At 44.7% G+C, this 15,927-nt stretch overlaps 1 protein-coding gene across 7 annotated transcripts in view; it reads right to left on the bottom strand.

Annotated features, from left to right (window-relative positions):
* The window catches only part of LOC119442407 (serine/threonine-protein kinase mig-15-like), an 83,491-nt gene that overhangs the window by 16,192 nt on the left and 51,372 nt on the right, over positions 1-15,927 (bottom strand). For 4 of the 7 annotated variants that reach the window (XM_037707271.2, XM_037707273.2, XM_049662120.1 and 1 more), the window contains 6 exons: positions 13,227-13,295; positions 12,445-12,614; positions 7,426-7,506; positions 6,894-6,914; positions 5,588-5,666; positions 1,179-1,259 (listed from right to left, as the gene is read on the bottom strand). In XM_037707271.2, the coding sequence (XP_037563199.1) occupies positions 1,179-1,259; positions 5,588-5,666; positions 6,894-6,914; positions 7,426-7,506; positions 12,445-12,614; positions 13,227-13,295 (501 nt within the window). The remainder of the gene's footprint in view (positions 1-1,178; positions 1,260-5,587; positions 5,667-6,893; positions 6,915-7,425; positions 7,507-12,444; positions 12,615-13,226; positions 13,296-15,927) is intronic. The other 3 variants (XM_037707272.2, XM_037707274.2, XM_037707275.2) reach the window with 3 other exon arrangements.

Genomic DNA, 15,927 nt, shown 5'->3' with positions numbered 1-15,927 from the left:
TAAATTGTTAAAATCAAGATTGTGTGATAAAATTGAACAAAGTTTATAAAGACACGCTTGTATCTACTAAAAAAAATGTTATGAAAATTATGAGACATACAAAATGTATTGCAGTCTATTAGGCACTATCTCCGAAAAAAATCAAAATTTTTCATTCCACAGGTATTTTGCTACAAAAATTTAACTGCAAGCACTACAGTTGGGCGTGCCGGGCTGCAGGCCGCCAATGTTCCGGGCTGGCTTGCGTCATCGTCGCTTTCAGACTAAAGTCTGGTGAAAAGACAGCGTCCTCTGACTCGCTGCTATTTGATGTATCGATAAGATCAGCCGCAGAGGCAGTGGAATCGTGATATCTGCAATCTCTCGAAGCGCACGCACCGTTTCTGGAGCCAGACATTTTTGCATTCTGCTCGACGATCGCGAAACTTTGGAGCAGGTTTAAAAATCACCGCCTCGCGGGAAAACAGTGAACTGCTTAAAAAACTAAAATGTAGTTCTCCTCCTTCACGTCCGACAGTGCAGCATGTCCGTGAGCGGCGCGGAAGGTCTCGAAAGCGGTGTTTTAAACCATCGATAGCGGGCTAACGATGCCCAATGGGTGTGGTACGGAAAGAGTTCAACATGCTCTTAAACGAGTGTAGTACCCATGAAATATGGTGGAGAGAATTAGGATTAAAATCTTGCAAAGCAAATCAACAATATACTGTCATTAGTGTCCCTTTAAAAGAAGAGAAGGAGCATGGACTTGCACACACATTTCATGTGTTCTCTTAAAGTGGGCTGTTTTAAGGAAGACACGAAAATCTAAGTGTTAGAACGATAACAGGGCAATAAAATTTTCAAGTTCTTTTAAATAAAAAAGTAGTTATTTACCATGGCCACATCAGCAAACACAGCAGCAAACACAGCAGCTTTTTTTTCTGAATGCACAGACAAAGGGGTGCCAGTTATTACCTCTAAAAAAACTTTCAAAACAAACAAAATTTTAACTGCAAATGAGTGCATTCTTGTTTTTCTGTTACATTACTTCGTGGCTTCCTACATTGACCACCATATCACAAGTGTGTTGATAGCTAGCACCACGCGGTCTTCTTCTGGACAACACGGACAGTCAACAAAAGAAGTGCCAAAGTGCCTATTAAGCACGCTAGCAAGGTAAGCTATGACATGGCTCTTACCAACTGAAGTGGGCATCTCTCCCCACTGCAGGACAATGTTCTTGCTGACACGGCCATAAATGCTCACGTAGACACCCTCATCTGTAGCACGACAAGGAAAGAAAGAAATGACATGTAATCCAGAATCAGATAAATCACAAAAGCACACTGTACAAGAATGCCCATTTAAAAAAGAAATGAGAGAGAGAGAGAGAGAGAGAAAAAAAGAACGCATCAAGAATAAAAAGCCAGCTGACACAACAGTGAAAGGAACTTATATGATACCACATATAGAAATAGAGTGAGGACAAGCTGATCATGCACATTTGGTTTCTCACATCTACGCAAGAATCAAAAGCACAAAACAATGACAATGTCATCACATATCAAATACAATAATCAAACTTTGGCTTTGAACAATCATTACTGAGAAAAATGAAAGCAAGCAGACCTTAAAAAGGGCCTAGTTGGTGTAGAAAAATTGCACGTGAAAATAAATTAATGCCTTTAAGGATTAATTTTTTGCCAATTGACACGATGGTTGATTTGGTGTGCCATCTGGTGAGGAAATCATTCGAGGTGTGATAAACAATTCCAATAACGCTATCAAGCTTCATATGCCACAGAACTAAACACAGGTTTCAGCTTTCCAGCTTTTTTTTTTTTTTCTTTTTGCCCAACACTCAATTCTATGGGTGCACAAATTCGACAGCACCCAACCAAGGCTACAAGAAAAATGTGCTGCAACCGCATGTTTGTAAACACACCTGAGAGGCATGAGTAACAGTTCTGCTACAGCGATATTCAGTATACACATTCAGTCGAACCCGGAATACAGTCGCTGACCGATAATCCGGACATGCTCGTTAATTCGGACAGCTTTGCGGCACCGCCAATGGCCCCATAGACTTAACTGTGTAAAGATGGCCGATATTTCGGACAGCTGCCAGCTCTACATTCGATTATCCGGACTCCGTCAGTGACTGTAGCGCACGCAGATTCTGCCGCCATTATCTTCTCTGACAACCTCGATGAGACATGAAGTATGGCTTCAGAGATACGAGACATCAAGTATGGACTCAGAGATTACACATCAAACTGTAATCCCCGAGGCCTCTCGGTCGCAGCACTATGCCTCAGATTAAATTACAAATGCTGATCTTGGAGGCTTTGCCTGAATTCTGAGGTTGCATTGACATTGCGATCATCACATGATAATCCGGCATCCCAGCGCATGGCCCACTCTCGCCAATCTGTTTGTTTAGTTGGCATTCCAGACAGCACTCTGCTGGCTCCAAGAAGTCTTTCTCGTGAAGTTATCGACAGGCTGCGTCAAATGGCACCAATGGTCCCCTCGCAGTCCTGACTCCAAATCAGTCTCGAGTCGCAGTCCTGAATGACCCTGACTCCGTAACTGAAGAGCCTGAATTGCCGCCTACCACAACGAGCTCAAATGCAAACATTATCGATGACCTGCTAGGCTGCGGTGGGCCGATTCCTGCTGCCATTACATTTGAAGACTTTGCAGACTTCGACAGTGCGGTGTTGTGTGCCAAACTAAACTATGACGAAATAATTTAGGAAGTTCTCCCACCGTCAAACAGCGACTCAGATGATGATGTGCCGTGCGGATCTGACTCGAGCCTTCGCAGTCCTTGCATCAGTGTACAGCGACAACAGAAAACTAGCAGAAATATAGGCATACTTGGTTGCACGTAAGCGGAAGTGTGTGCCGCAATGAATAGACCACTTCCTTGCACAGGGGCATTAAAACGTTAATAAAACTATCTTTCTTGGGCACATTTAGTTCTTTCGGACATTCGATAGTTCGGACTTATTTACGTTTCCCGTTGAGTCCAAATTATCGGTCATTGACTGTGTGTTGAATCCAAAGGGGATCCCTAAAAAGTTCAATATATAGGTAATTCGACATATAAAATAAAAATTTGATAGAAATATTATCAAGGGGATTTTACTGCTGTTCGTTATACACAATAATTCATTATATGTGGGTTATACTGTACAGTGTAGCACCACCTACTGAATACACAAACGGTGTTAAGCTGCTGCGAGAGCTGTCCTATTTAAGTCTTTCGAAATACCAGACTAGTAATTAAAGGGATATTGAAGAGAAAAGCAAGTTTACCTTTATTAACGAGTTACAATTAAAAAAAAGTCACTCTTATGTGAAAAAATGTGAAAAGAGAACCTAAATTAAAAAAAAAAAAAATTAATTCTGGAGTTTTACGTGCCAAAACTATGATCTGATAAGAAGAAGATCACCGTAGTGATTAATTTTGACCACCTAGTGTTCTTTCACACACTCCTGCCCGCACCTATTCCCATCGATAGCCAGCTGTCGATGTTAGTAAATTCGTATTTTGCCCCGTTCCAAACACTCCCAGAGAGCTAGCACCATTTAATGGGTTATTGAGGAACTATTTAGTCAGTTTCAGTTTTCAGTTTGCTGTGTTCGCAGCGCATAGATCTTTGAAGCACCTCCGGAGAAGGCGTGTGGACGGCGCGATGAGCGGTCGTAGTTTCCAAGACGGTGTTAGTGTTGCGGGTAGCTCATGCATGGAAATGCCCCATTTTTACCGATTCTAATGCATCTGCCGGGAGTCGACCTCGGCAGCACGCTAGGGCTGGTCACTAGGGTTAAAGTTTTTTTTTTAAATCACGTAATTTAATACATAGAAAGATGATATTTGCTGGAATATTGCATAAGTACTTTGCGTTGAAGATGCATATTTTGAATATTTTTAAAGGTTTTTCTATGCGAACCAACAATGATGTTTTTATAAGGGGTTTTTCAATTGGGGCAGGTCGATGTTGGCTACCTGTGGCGACCATGTTGTTTTGGTGGAGTCTGTCCTAATCTGTTTATTAAATATTCAGTCACTGATGCCAAATCACCATGGCAAGTTACACGATTGAGCAGCACGGCCAAACGGTAAATCTTAATTATCAAAATGACTGTTCGTTAGTGCGAACGTTGCACGCATTGCGCTCATTTTACGGCAGACGCGGTTGGCCGTTCAACGTCGACTCTCCAACCTTTTTCGAGACGACCGGTTCGGTAAACAACCAGCCAACACCCGTACATCAAAGGAACGCCAGATTGGCTGAGAACAATCGTCGCAGTCCTCACCGTGCACAAGAACTCGGCCTTTCGCAGACTTCAACGTGGCAAATTTTGCGTCGGGACTAGGGCCTACACATGTACCAGACGCAACTGACCCTAGAGCTCAAAGTTAATGACCATAGACAATGCTGTTTGTTCGCTGACTGGGCTACGGAGCGTTTAGAAGAGGACTCCAATTTTGGTCGAAAAATTATCTTTAGCGACGAGGCGCATTTTTGGATAAAAGCGCTATGTTAACAAGCACACTGCCGTATATGGGATGACGCAAACCCACAGGAGGTTCACCAGGTGGCAATGCATCCACAAAAAGTTACTGTTTGGCGTGGATTTTGGGCCGGCGACTGTCATTGGTCCGTACTTTTTTTGAAAACGACGTTGGTGAGGCCATCACCATCAATGGCGAGTGCTACAGAACGATAATAACGGATTTCTTTTGGCCCAAATTGAACGATATGGACATAGACGATGTGCTTCCAGCAGGACGGTGCTACGCGCCACACAGCGGGCGCCACGTTGGACATTCTGCATGACCGATTTGAGGGTGTGCTTATCTCTCGCAGAGGTGATGTGAATTGGCCACCAATATCGTGCGATTTGACTGCGCTAGACTTTTTCTTGTGGGGTTTCCTGAAATGGCAGGTCTATTCCAAAAAGCCACAATTGACCAATGCCCTTAAAGTCAACATAACCCAGGCCATTGCTCAAATTCAGCCGGATCTATGCGGCAGAGTTATTGAAAACTGGACCACTCGGATCTGTGCCACCGTGAGAAGCCGCAGCGGACATTTTATCAATGTTATACTCCATAAATAATGGCATACATGGGCCTTTCAAATAAAAAAAAAAAAAGAATTTCGTTAATACCTCACACGCAGCTTCTTTTATTCCATTTCAACATTGACCTGCCCTTATTGAAAAACCCTTTATAGCTTTTCCCTTTTCTCTTCGAAATTTGTTTCAAATTTTAAAAAATGAACATGCTGTTTGAGAATAGTAACGTTCAAAAGAAAATTACCTCTTCTTCAGTTTGATACTATACGCTTTAGTATCAAGCATGCTCTATGTTAGGAAAAAAAAAAAAAGTATTTACTAGACTACCCAAAAACTGCTGCTTTTCCCGTGGGCACAAGGTTAACGTGCACCTAAATCTAAGTGGACAAGCGTTTTTGCATTTCGGCCTCACGGGAATGCAGCCGTCACAGCCAGGTTGGAACCCTCGACCTCAAGCTCGGCAGTGTAACGCCATAGCCACTAAGCTACCACGGTAGGTGAAAGAGAGCCTCACTATCATAGCAGAGCAGTAGCTGGACGCCCTTGGAGTTTGGAAGAGTCACAATGGTGTGAGGGGTGATCTGGCCCTGGTTCTGAAAGGCAACAATATCAGCTTTGAGTGCTACTGCTGGTTTTCACCGAAGCGCTATAAATTTATGCCAATGTGCAAAAATAACGCAAATGCGGAAACACACAAAGGGAGAAAAGAGTGGGGGACAGAGGAAGATTTGACTTTTTATAGAATTTTTAAATCCGGAGCAAACAAGTGATTGAAAAGAGATAAAGAAAGACAAGAGTACAAGAACTTGACAGCACTTCCTGAAAAATTCAGCGTTAACTGTCACTATTTTAAAGAAACTTCCCTGGAGAAAAGACATGAATAAGAAGAAACGAATAAAAAGGAATGTGGACATATCATCATGCACTTCCAACAGTAAACCAACAAGGAATGCATGCACAGTAATTTTATGCAACTTATACACTAAAATCCCTAGCATAGCAATACTGCATAATCAAAAAAAGTCAATATTCAACCGTGTCTGAGGCTTTCGTCACACATGAGCAACTTGAATGATGCTGAGGATAGTGAAAATTTCTCATTTCTTTTTGTACACTTATGTTTAGTATTAATGGTACTTCGGAGGGTGGCCCTTTAGAGGGTGGCTAGTTGGTATTCCATAGCCTAACTCTAGAGTCTGTAGTGATTTACTTATAATACAATTAATTTTTGCAAGCAACCAATTTCATACAGATGCAAAGAAAAATTACGGCTGCATCTACATTTGAAATTCCAAGATTTCAAGAATTCAAATTCGTCACTGACGTTATTCGCAAACATATTACCTAGTGTGTGTTACTGCAGTTCACCACTTTACTGTTCTATTGTGTATTTTATTTTGACTGTTTCATATCTTGTTCAAATGTTGTATTCCTGATGCTGGCTGCAGAGCTTCAACCTGCACCCTTATTTCCATTGCTTACATTTTGCCAGTTTTGTAAAACTGCTCAATTCTTTTTCCCACCCTGCTATAATCCCAATACCGGGATTGCAATATCAATAAAAAAAAATAAAAATAAAATAAAGATACAACACACAGCTATGCATAGCTCCCTTTAATGACATGCGATGGTAACTGAGTTCAAATAATTTTCATGCACAAAAAAGCAACTTGCTTCAAGAAACGAAGAGTGAATCTGATAGCTGCAGAGTGCAGCATGCCTGTGACCGTGCATTTCAGCATGTTCAGAGATGGCACTGAGATTTCCCCAGTGTGCAAGCTACAAGTTTCAGCAAGCCAGAAACCAGCCACAATGCTTACCCCTGCTGCACGATCCTGGAACTGCTCCATGACAGCACAAAAGGGAAAAGTATACATGAAATATACATGCCCCCATATGACACAGATCATTACCATCATCATCAACCTATTTATTCTCACTGCTGCTGGATGAAGGTCTCTCCCAGTGAAATCCAATTACCCCTGTCTTACTAAGGCAGCCACACAGGAAAGACAAGGATACATGAAACAAAAATTACACTATGAGCCCACCATGAAGTAGCATCGGTGTCATCAGTAAAACAAAACCATTATATGCCCATGACATTCCTAATTTTATCACCCCATTTAATCCTGTGCTGCCTTTGACAGCCCTTCCCTTCCCTTGACAGAACAGAACAGTACTGGTGGATAGCTGAAGGATAGCAGCTGGCCAGCAAACATGTATAACATCTATAAACAGAATGCTGCTTTAGCAAATGCAAGTGAACAAGCTAGCGTAGCTGTGTAGTGCATATGCTTCATGTTTTCAAGACAACTCGGAACACAGAGTAACCCGAGAAGGCAGACTTACATGGGAAGGAATGTAAACATCATAAACAGCTCCAGAGTCCAAATCCACTGCGTGAAATCCTTGGCATGATCCGTACACCACCTGGCATGAATTCAGACGCATATTTAAAGAATCCATGGTTTGAGGCATGGAACCCAAGATACAAATTCCGGCAGCATATACAAAACACATAAAGGCCACTTGACCACTGATGACCAGACATGCACAACTCTTTGAGCAATGCTTTTACAGTCTACATGCCCTAATTACGAAGTTAAGAACTTTGCAGGCCAGCCAAGAGGGCAAAATTACTTGGGACCAATAATGCTGAAGAACACATCAAATCTCATGCCTAGACCATAAAAAAACAGCAAAGTTTGCACTAGGCCGCGCAAAGCTTGAGACACAGCAAAGCTGGCCGATCGATTGCATCATAACCTAAGAGATACCTGGCATAACCAAGCTCAACTCAGGCATAGCAAAGGCCAAACCTAGCTGCTACCAAGTTCAACCTAGCTACTACGAGGAGACGCAATCGATCGGTCAGCTTCGTTGTGTTTCGAGCTTTGCACGGCCACGTGCAAGCTTTGCCTCCAGGGTTCGTACACAATATTTGGCTGGAAATTCAAGGACATTTCAAGGATTTCAAGGATGCAAAAAGGCAGAATTCAAGGAGTGTTAGCGTAATTTTATTTCCTCACATGACTTAGGAAAGGAGCCCTATTTTCGCATTAATTTCTCTTTCAAGAGCTGTTATCTCCGCTTCTTTTTCTTTGGCTGTTCGACGGAAACTTCGTCGCCTTTCGCCTTTCTGGTGGCTCTTCAAGGCAGATTCCCCCATCGTTGCAATGTCGACCGTCTTCTGACATTATGCGCACATTGCTCGATAAGGATCGCTTGGTTCCGGTCTCACCCAGTGACGATAGTTCGTATGTTGCAGCCACGCAGGCTGAAACTTGCACTTCCCGCCTGGCATCTTGTCAAAGTAAACACACAACGCAAACGCGAACTTCACTGAAATGGCGCGCACGAAGCCGACAAACGGCCCAACTATAGTACCTAAAAGACACATACTAGTGTGCCGAGAGCGGGTGTCGCGGTAGCACCGAGTGTGATGCCTGCCGCCGCCGGCCGCTTGGTGCGCTGCACTTCGAGACTGTGCCGGACCATGCTGAGACATGGGCGGACTTCAGGCAAGACACGACGCGAGTCTCCCCATTTGCCCGGCGATCTGCCTCTTATGTTCTTGTCCCAATCCGCAATACGTTCGGGGTCTGCGGACGCGCTGGGTAATGAGATGAGCCGTTTCTTTCCGCGTCTCTGGGAAATCGCGGTTTCGCGACCTGTTCAAAGTTTCTTTAGACAGACGAGTGCACACATAGATGCAAAAAACCCACTCACAATAAGAAAAGACTGCAACGAAAGCGGCAGCAAGGCGAGAAATGAACTAAGCATTGCAATCGACGCGTAGCAATCAACGCATCGCAAACGAACGCGAGTCGAACACCGCAGGATTTAGCATGATGCCGACAGGCATCGCCGTCTGGTGGCCCGCGGCGGCAGGCATCACAGCCCGCGCCACCGTCCCGCGTTGGAGACTCTCGGTGGACGGCACACTAGAGTATATTCTAGGCACTATACGCAAGCCGAGCGAGCGATATGTCTCGCATTGGATTGGATTTCCAATGCATATTAGTTGCCAGACGACGTAGGGGCTGCGAGATTTAAAACCGAAACTTCCTGATGTTGCCCTTTAGTCAACACAGCTTGTTTTCATGGGCATTCGTAAGGGAAAGGGCCTTAAATATCAGCATGACTTGCGGAGGTACATCGTTAATTTCCTCTAGCGGAACAAATCCCACGGGATTTTCAAGGATTACAAGGAGCCCACGGGTATTCAAGTACTTTCAAGGGCCCTTGAACTTATACTGTCAATATCAAGGATATTCAAGGATTTCAAGGGGCTGTGCGAACCCTGTGCCTCCCTATTATGAAGACAGAAGAGAAGTGAAATTGCACGCTGGAATGATTAGCGGACACGCAGCCAGCTGTGGAAGAAGACAACGAAAGCGGGAGCAGTGGCATAAGCGTGTGTCCAGCACGCGTACGAGCGCTAACCGAGGGGCACCAAGTTGCCAGCTGCGGAAGAAGACGACGACGCTCGACCCAATGCTGATGACGATAGTTTCATGAAACGTGCATGGGAGCAGTGGCACGAGCACGTGCTCAGCACAAGTACGAGCGCTAACCGAGGGGCGCCAACGAGCCAGCTGCGGAAGACAACGATGACGCTCGAGCCAATGCTGATGATAACTTCGTGAAACGCGCACTTTTTACAGCTGGCTTAAACAGCTTCACTGTTAACAGCATTAAGCTTGGAAAAATGTCTTACATTCATAATACAGTATAGACCACTTATAATGTAACCGTTCATAGTGCAGAACTGGCTACAACGCAGCCTTTTCCGACTCCCGTTTACCCTCCCATGTATACACACAGGGTTCGTACAGGTTTCCAAGGCAAAAATTCAAGGATATTCCAGGACTTTCCAGGACCTGTCACAGGTTTTTCAAGGACTCAAAGCGACATCCAAAGTAGGATTTCTTTACTCTAACATTTCCAAAAATGACTGGTTTTATTGCAATTACAATAAATAAATGTATATCACAATTAAAATAAAATGTATAGCCTTGATAACTTCTCAAGATCACAACACAAAATGAATGCTTAGAACAGCGGCTGAGATTTCTCCAGTATGGGCTGGGTAAAGTTCACCAAAAATATTCAAAACATTCAGCATAGGGTTATTGTGCTAAAATAAAAAGAAATAAATGTATATCCCAATGATGTTAGTATTGTGTAGCCTTGATCACTTTGCAAGTTCACAACAATGCCGAAGAAAAACAAGTTTACAAAACACAATGAATGCTACGAACAGCTACTCTGACTTCTCCAGTATTAACTGGGCAAGTTTACCGAACATTTTCATACCATCCACTGTAGTCTTCCTACACATCCATTATATTATAAAAATAGATGTACAGTATATTGGAATCTTGTAAAACATGTCTTGTCTTGATCGTTTCTCAAGTCCGCAATATTAAATTTAACACAACAAACACTCACAACAGCTCTCAGGCTTCTGCAGTATTAGCTGGGTTGGTTCATCAAACATTTCCAAAACATTCAGCATAAGGTTATTGCACTTATTTTATCATAAATAATATTATAACAAACCTCCACCCGAAGGCACAAAGGCACTGAGCATCAGTGGTGAAGTCGCTCCACTAAAGCTCTCTTTAGCTTCACCTCACGGGCAAGAGGGAAAGTGGGAAAAGGCAGACCGACGGGCGAGGAGTGAAACGAACGATAGGGTGAGGAAAGCAGCATGAACACTGCCAGTCGAACCAGCACCCAAGCGCGGCACGCATCTCTCACTCCGTTCACGGTTTGACGCGGTGAAGCCTTTTATTTTTTTTCCCGTAGTTCTGCAAAACGGAACCGTGTGTGCTAGTGCCGGCGTATTGTTTCTGAAATAGGGAGTATGTCGGATCAATGCCGATCTACCACAGAAAGGAGGTCGCAATGTCGATATCAGAGTGCATTGCTCATGAAATTCAAGGATTTTCAAGGAAGCAAAAAAATTCCAGGACTCTCAAGGGCCTTGAAAATGCACTTTTCAATTTCAAGGGTTTTCAAGGATTTCAAGGACCTGTACGCACCCTGACACATACTTTACAGGGCAGCCGCGCAAGACGAAATACCGATTATAATGTGGCTTCCGCGAGAAAATCCCACAGACAAGCGGTAGCGAGCACGCTTCTCAACGAGGTGCGCCGGCCTCTGGGAGCGGAGAGCAATGGGGACGATGCGGAGGAGCCTGTGATGCGGAGCGACCGAAAAAAAGAAAAAAAAAAAAAAAAAAGTGGCAGCAGCATGATGCGAGTGCGGCGGTTGCCTAGGCAACGGAGTAGCCTTTCGCTTGGCTGCTTATCAGCAGTGCGCTTTGCACGGAATGTGGCTTCAGTTTCTGTGCACTTGTCGCGATGCGTGTCGTGAAGTGCAGATATCGTGCGTGCGAAGCTGTCAGTTTAAGTAGTGTGGCTGATTGCCCGAGGAACCTAAATGCGCTTTGTACGCATTTCTGTCAGCTCAGCCCATGCGCGTTATCGCATGCGTAGTCGCTATGTAATTGTCTATGGGCACAAACATATCAAGGGCAAGCTTCCCGCGATGACATGCCACCCGCCAACCCCGCTGGCTAGGCCTAACCAGCACGCCTCGTCGGCAACCAAAGTTGCGTTTTGGTGCCAAGTCGACGAAATGCATTGCAATGGCTGTACGGCACATGGGAAGCTAGAAACCACCTTTATAACGAAAGTGAGGGCCCGGGAATGGCGGCAACTTAGTCCGCGGTTGCCATGTTTTTGAAATCGTGCATACGCCGATCTGTCGGGAGAAATTTCAGTCGCCGTCGTTTTAATTATTTTTTGTCTGCTTCATGCGAAGATGGGTACTTGGACATTAACCTTTCAACGTTTGTAAATTTAAACGGATGCAAAACTCCCGGTCGCACACTTTGATTCTCAGATATGCACGAGTGCTTGGTCTACATGTTTTGCATATGTGCAGGCCTTGAAAATCGTTGTTTTGGTTATATAGTGCGGTACCGTTTATAGCACGGATATTCGCGATTCCGGCGACTTACGTTATAAGCAGTCTACTCTGCATTGACTTACTTGACATGCTTTAGAATAATAAATTTCAGTTCAAACATTAGGAATCCCTGGCTTGTCAATGTTTCCGTCTTCTAGACCTAAATACAATGTCTGTGTCTTTCCCCATTTCATTATTCTTCCTCACTCTTTAGCTAGTCTAGGGCCTCAACATTCCCCATTCCCTCCATGCAGAGCAGCTTGCTCGTGGTTACACACATAAACCTCTTGGCTCACTGCCGATGCATTTTCCCACTCTCTTTACCAGTGCATGTTCTGCGAGCTAGCAATCGCTACATCTTAACAGCACGCAAAAAGAGCCCACCTTGAGGCGAATGTTTTCCTCGATGGTCATGTCCACCACCAAAGGTTTGTGGATCAGCTCGGGAAAAGACTTGAACGCCATGAACTTGTGGTATGGCTTGGGTGCCCAGGCATAGATCTCAATGCTGTCCCTCAGCGCTATCACCAGAAACTTTATGCGCTCATACTTCACTGTAAAGGGGGGAAATGACGAAACACTGGTTCAACACCTACAGGCCGTGGAAGCTTCTCGCAAGTTAAGAGCAGCACACTACCATAAAAGTGCTCTCATGCATTAGGTGAACTGGTTCGCCAGACGGAGCCACATTAAACAACTGGGCAGCCTTGTGTTGCTAGATTATTCAAACATATATTCATGTCACTTTTTATTTTTTGACAGATGTGCATGCTTGCGTGAATTATCTGAAAACAAGCTTTTATTGAGAGGTGGGTGGCTGACATAACCAAACTTTCAAGCCAAAAATCAAGTTCCGACAGAGCAGCATGCGCACTGAAACTACTGACCAAATAGTTCGTGCAGGAAAAAAAAGGGCACTGGCTTGCATAACAGCCACTAGCAATCAACACGCCAGCTTATGAGCTGTTAACATTAAAACTGCCCAGAAATAGGCCAAAAGGTTCATGCAGCTCAACAATGCACAAGACTGGTGGGAAAGAATACATGAAATTAGAAATCAATTACTTTGAGTAAACACATTCCAAAAAGCAGAAATGGCCAGAACCGAAAGGAAAATACAGAATGGGGGAAAGGGTTTCAAGAAACGGGATGAAAGCGCTAGTTACCGTTGCCACTCCAAATTCGAAAGGTATTTTCCCACTCCTTTAGATCGTGTTGGGGAATTGACCACACCACTGCGCTCAGCGAGTCACGGGGAGGGGGGGCAGAGAAGGCCCCCGGGGAGCGAAGAGAAAGCCAGGGGGAGGGGAGCAGAAGAAAGAAGAGAAGAAAAGAAAAAAAAAATTGTCAGAAAGCTGCTGCTTAGGCCTTACACAGGGGCACACATTGAGGCCATACTAGAGTGATGTTGGTGCGCCCCTAGCAGTGCAACATGCACAATCGAAACGGGAGGGGGGTGTGGATGCTGGCACTCCCTTCTGACGCGCACATAAAAAAAGGACTATGCCGTAAGTGGGCGAATACGAGAATAGACAGCCATTGCCTATTGAGAGCTTCACCCTAACATAAAATATGCATTAATGTCACAATTACTGAGATTTGGGTTGGGGGCTGTAGCACTCGTAGCAACACGTGAGGTTGTGTTAAACAAGATAGCAATAGCAGCAATACAGCGTCGACCGAGTGATTGAACAAGCCAAAGCAACACCTCGACTACAATAAATGCTATGGTGCAGGGGCCCTGGATTGATTTTGACCACCCTTGGCTCTTATAACGAGCGCCTAAATTCAAGTACTAGAGCATTTCTGCCTGCCCTTGCCTCAGTGCAGAAGCCACGACCAAGACTCAAGCCTGCGACCTTGACGCACAATGTTGTGCTGCTGCTCAGGATAAAACAATGGTAAAGTAGGAAGAAACAGTTATGTCGATGTCAAAACCTTCACATTAGCAGATACAGTAACATCTTGTTAATTCGAACTCGGTTTACTTGAAATCCCGTGTAGTTTATAAGGTTCTTGGGAGTGCTGACATTTTCCATGCAAATTTTGCCACATAACTTGAACAGCCAGCATGCCTCCAATTCGCCGGTTTTAAACCGTGGCCTCCGAGACTTCCAACTCCCGAGAGATTCGTGCGGCACTATTTGCAATACTCGGAGGCTAGGTTTCATTGGCAGAGCGGCAACCAGGTGCCACTAGTTCACGACTTTTTGCTTCCGGTGCTTCGTTTCACCCCACGAACCGCGTTCCACACTATGCTAGTCTAGTAGGCTAGCTTTCATTGACAGAGCGACAACCAGGCCCCACTACGTTAGAATTTTCCGTTTCTGGTTTTTGCAACTTTCTGGTTCCGTTTTTGCTGTTTCTTTGCGCAGCCTTTCCATTATACAATCGTTGCATCGGTGGTATCGTCATAGCGTGTGTAGACGTTTGCTACTTGTTCTGTGCCGTGACCGGACATGTTTGTACTGTGCTGATGACTTTTATTACTGACTGACTGCGATGTCGGTGTTAAGATGCCTAAGTAGATACCCGATCCTGTGTCAAAAGGTAGGCCTAATCAAGCAGGCTGAAAAATAGACGAGCTCCAAAGCACAGCCGAATGAAAAGCACAGGGTGCCTTTGTCAACCCTTTCGACAATACTGAAAAAACAAGGCAAGGATCTTCAAAGCCTACGACAAAACCTATTCGACGAAGCGGACAAGCATTCATTTTCCTACATATCCGGACATTGAAGACACCTTGACAAAGTGGCTACAGCATGCAAATGCACCACACCTGCCTGTTAATGGCACACTGCTGCGCGGAAATTCCAAGGAACTTGCACGGTGGCTGGGCTATGCAGACTAAGTGGAGCAAAGGCTGGCTGTCCCCATTTAAAGACTGCATCAACCTCATGTTTTTGACAAGAGTGCGGTGAAAGTGGGAGCGGCGACACTAATGTCGAGCATTGGAAGATGCATACACTGGCTCCGCTGCTTGATCAGTATGTGGAAAATGATGTTTATAACTTGGATGACGCTGCTTTATTTTACAAAATGCTACCCATGAAGACTTTTGCCCCAAAGGATGCAATCGTCATGAGGAAAAAACGATTTCAAGGACAGAATAACTGTCCAGTTCAGCGCGAATATGTCTGGCAGTCACAAGCTTCCACTGCTGACCATAGGTAAAGCCTCGGTGCTTTGAGAATGCGACTCCCTCCTAAGGACGTGCTCTACAAGAATAACAAGACGGCCCGGATGACGGCAGCACTGTTCAAGAAGTATGTGCGGCATCTTGACTGCAAGTCTGCTGTTGCAGGGCAGGAAGTTGTTTTTGTTGTGGACAACTGCCAAACCCACACCAACATCCAGAGTATGAAAGCAGTTTGGCTTGTCTTCCTACCGCCAAATGTCACAGCAGTATTGCAGCCTACGGATCAAGGAGTAATTCTGCATGCGAGGAAGACATCGCTATTTGCTAAAAAGAATACTCCTGAGATATGACAACGGCAAACAATATTCTGTAGACCTTCTGGGTGCCATTTGCCTAATCGTGTATGCCTGGAAGCAGGTGCAGGGTGATAGCCGGGCACTACTTTACGCACACTGGATTTTTCGAGCAACAAGACAGTTCCAGAAATGATCTGAACGATGGTTGCGATGACAGGCCAGCTGCCAATTGCACCCTGGATGATAAAGGAGAGGCACTGTGTGCACGCATAAACGCTTTTGGCGAACACGACAAGAGCGGGTGCGACGGATTAAGCATTGTAGACTCCGAGTGCTGTACTTGATGCACAAACATCTTATGCAGAATAGGAAGCAGAGATCTGCGACAGTGAGCCTTCCAACGAAGATGGAGGCGATGTGATGTTGAGCCTG

Source organism: Dermacentor silvarum, chromosome 2 (assembly GCF_013339745.2).
Source record: "Dermacentor silvarum isolate Dsil-2018 chromosome 2, BIME_Dsil_1.4, whole genome shotgun sequence".
In the NCBI taxonomy this organism is placed as follows: Eukaryota; Metazoa; Arthropoda; class Arachnida; order Ixodida; family Ixodidae; genus Dermacentor; species Dermacentor silvarum.
This window is presented reverse-complemented; position numbering and strand designations above follow the sequence as displayed.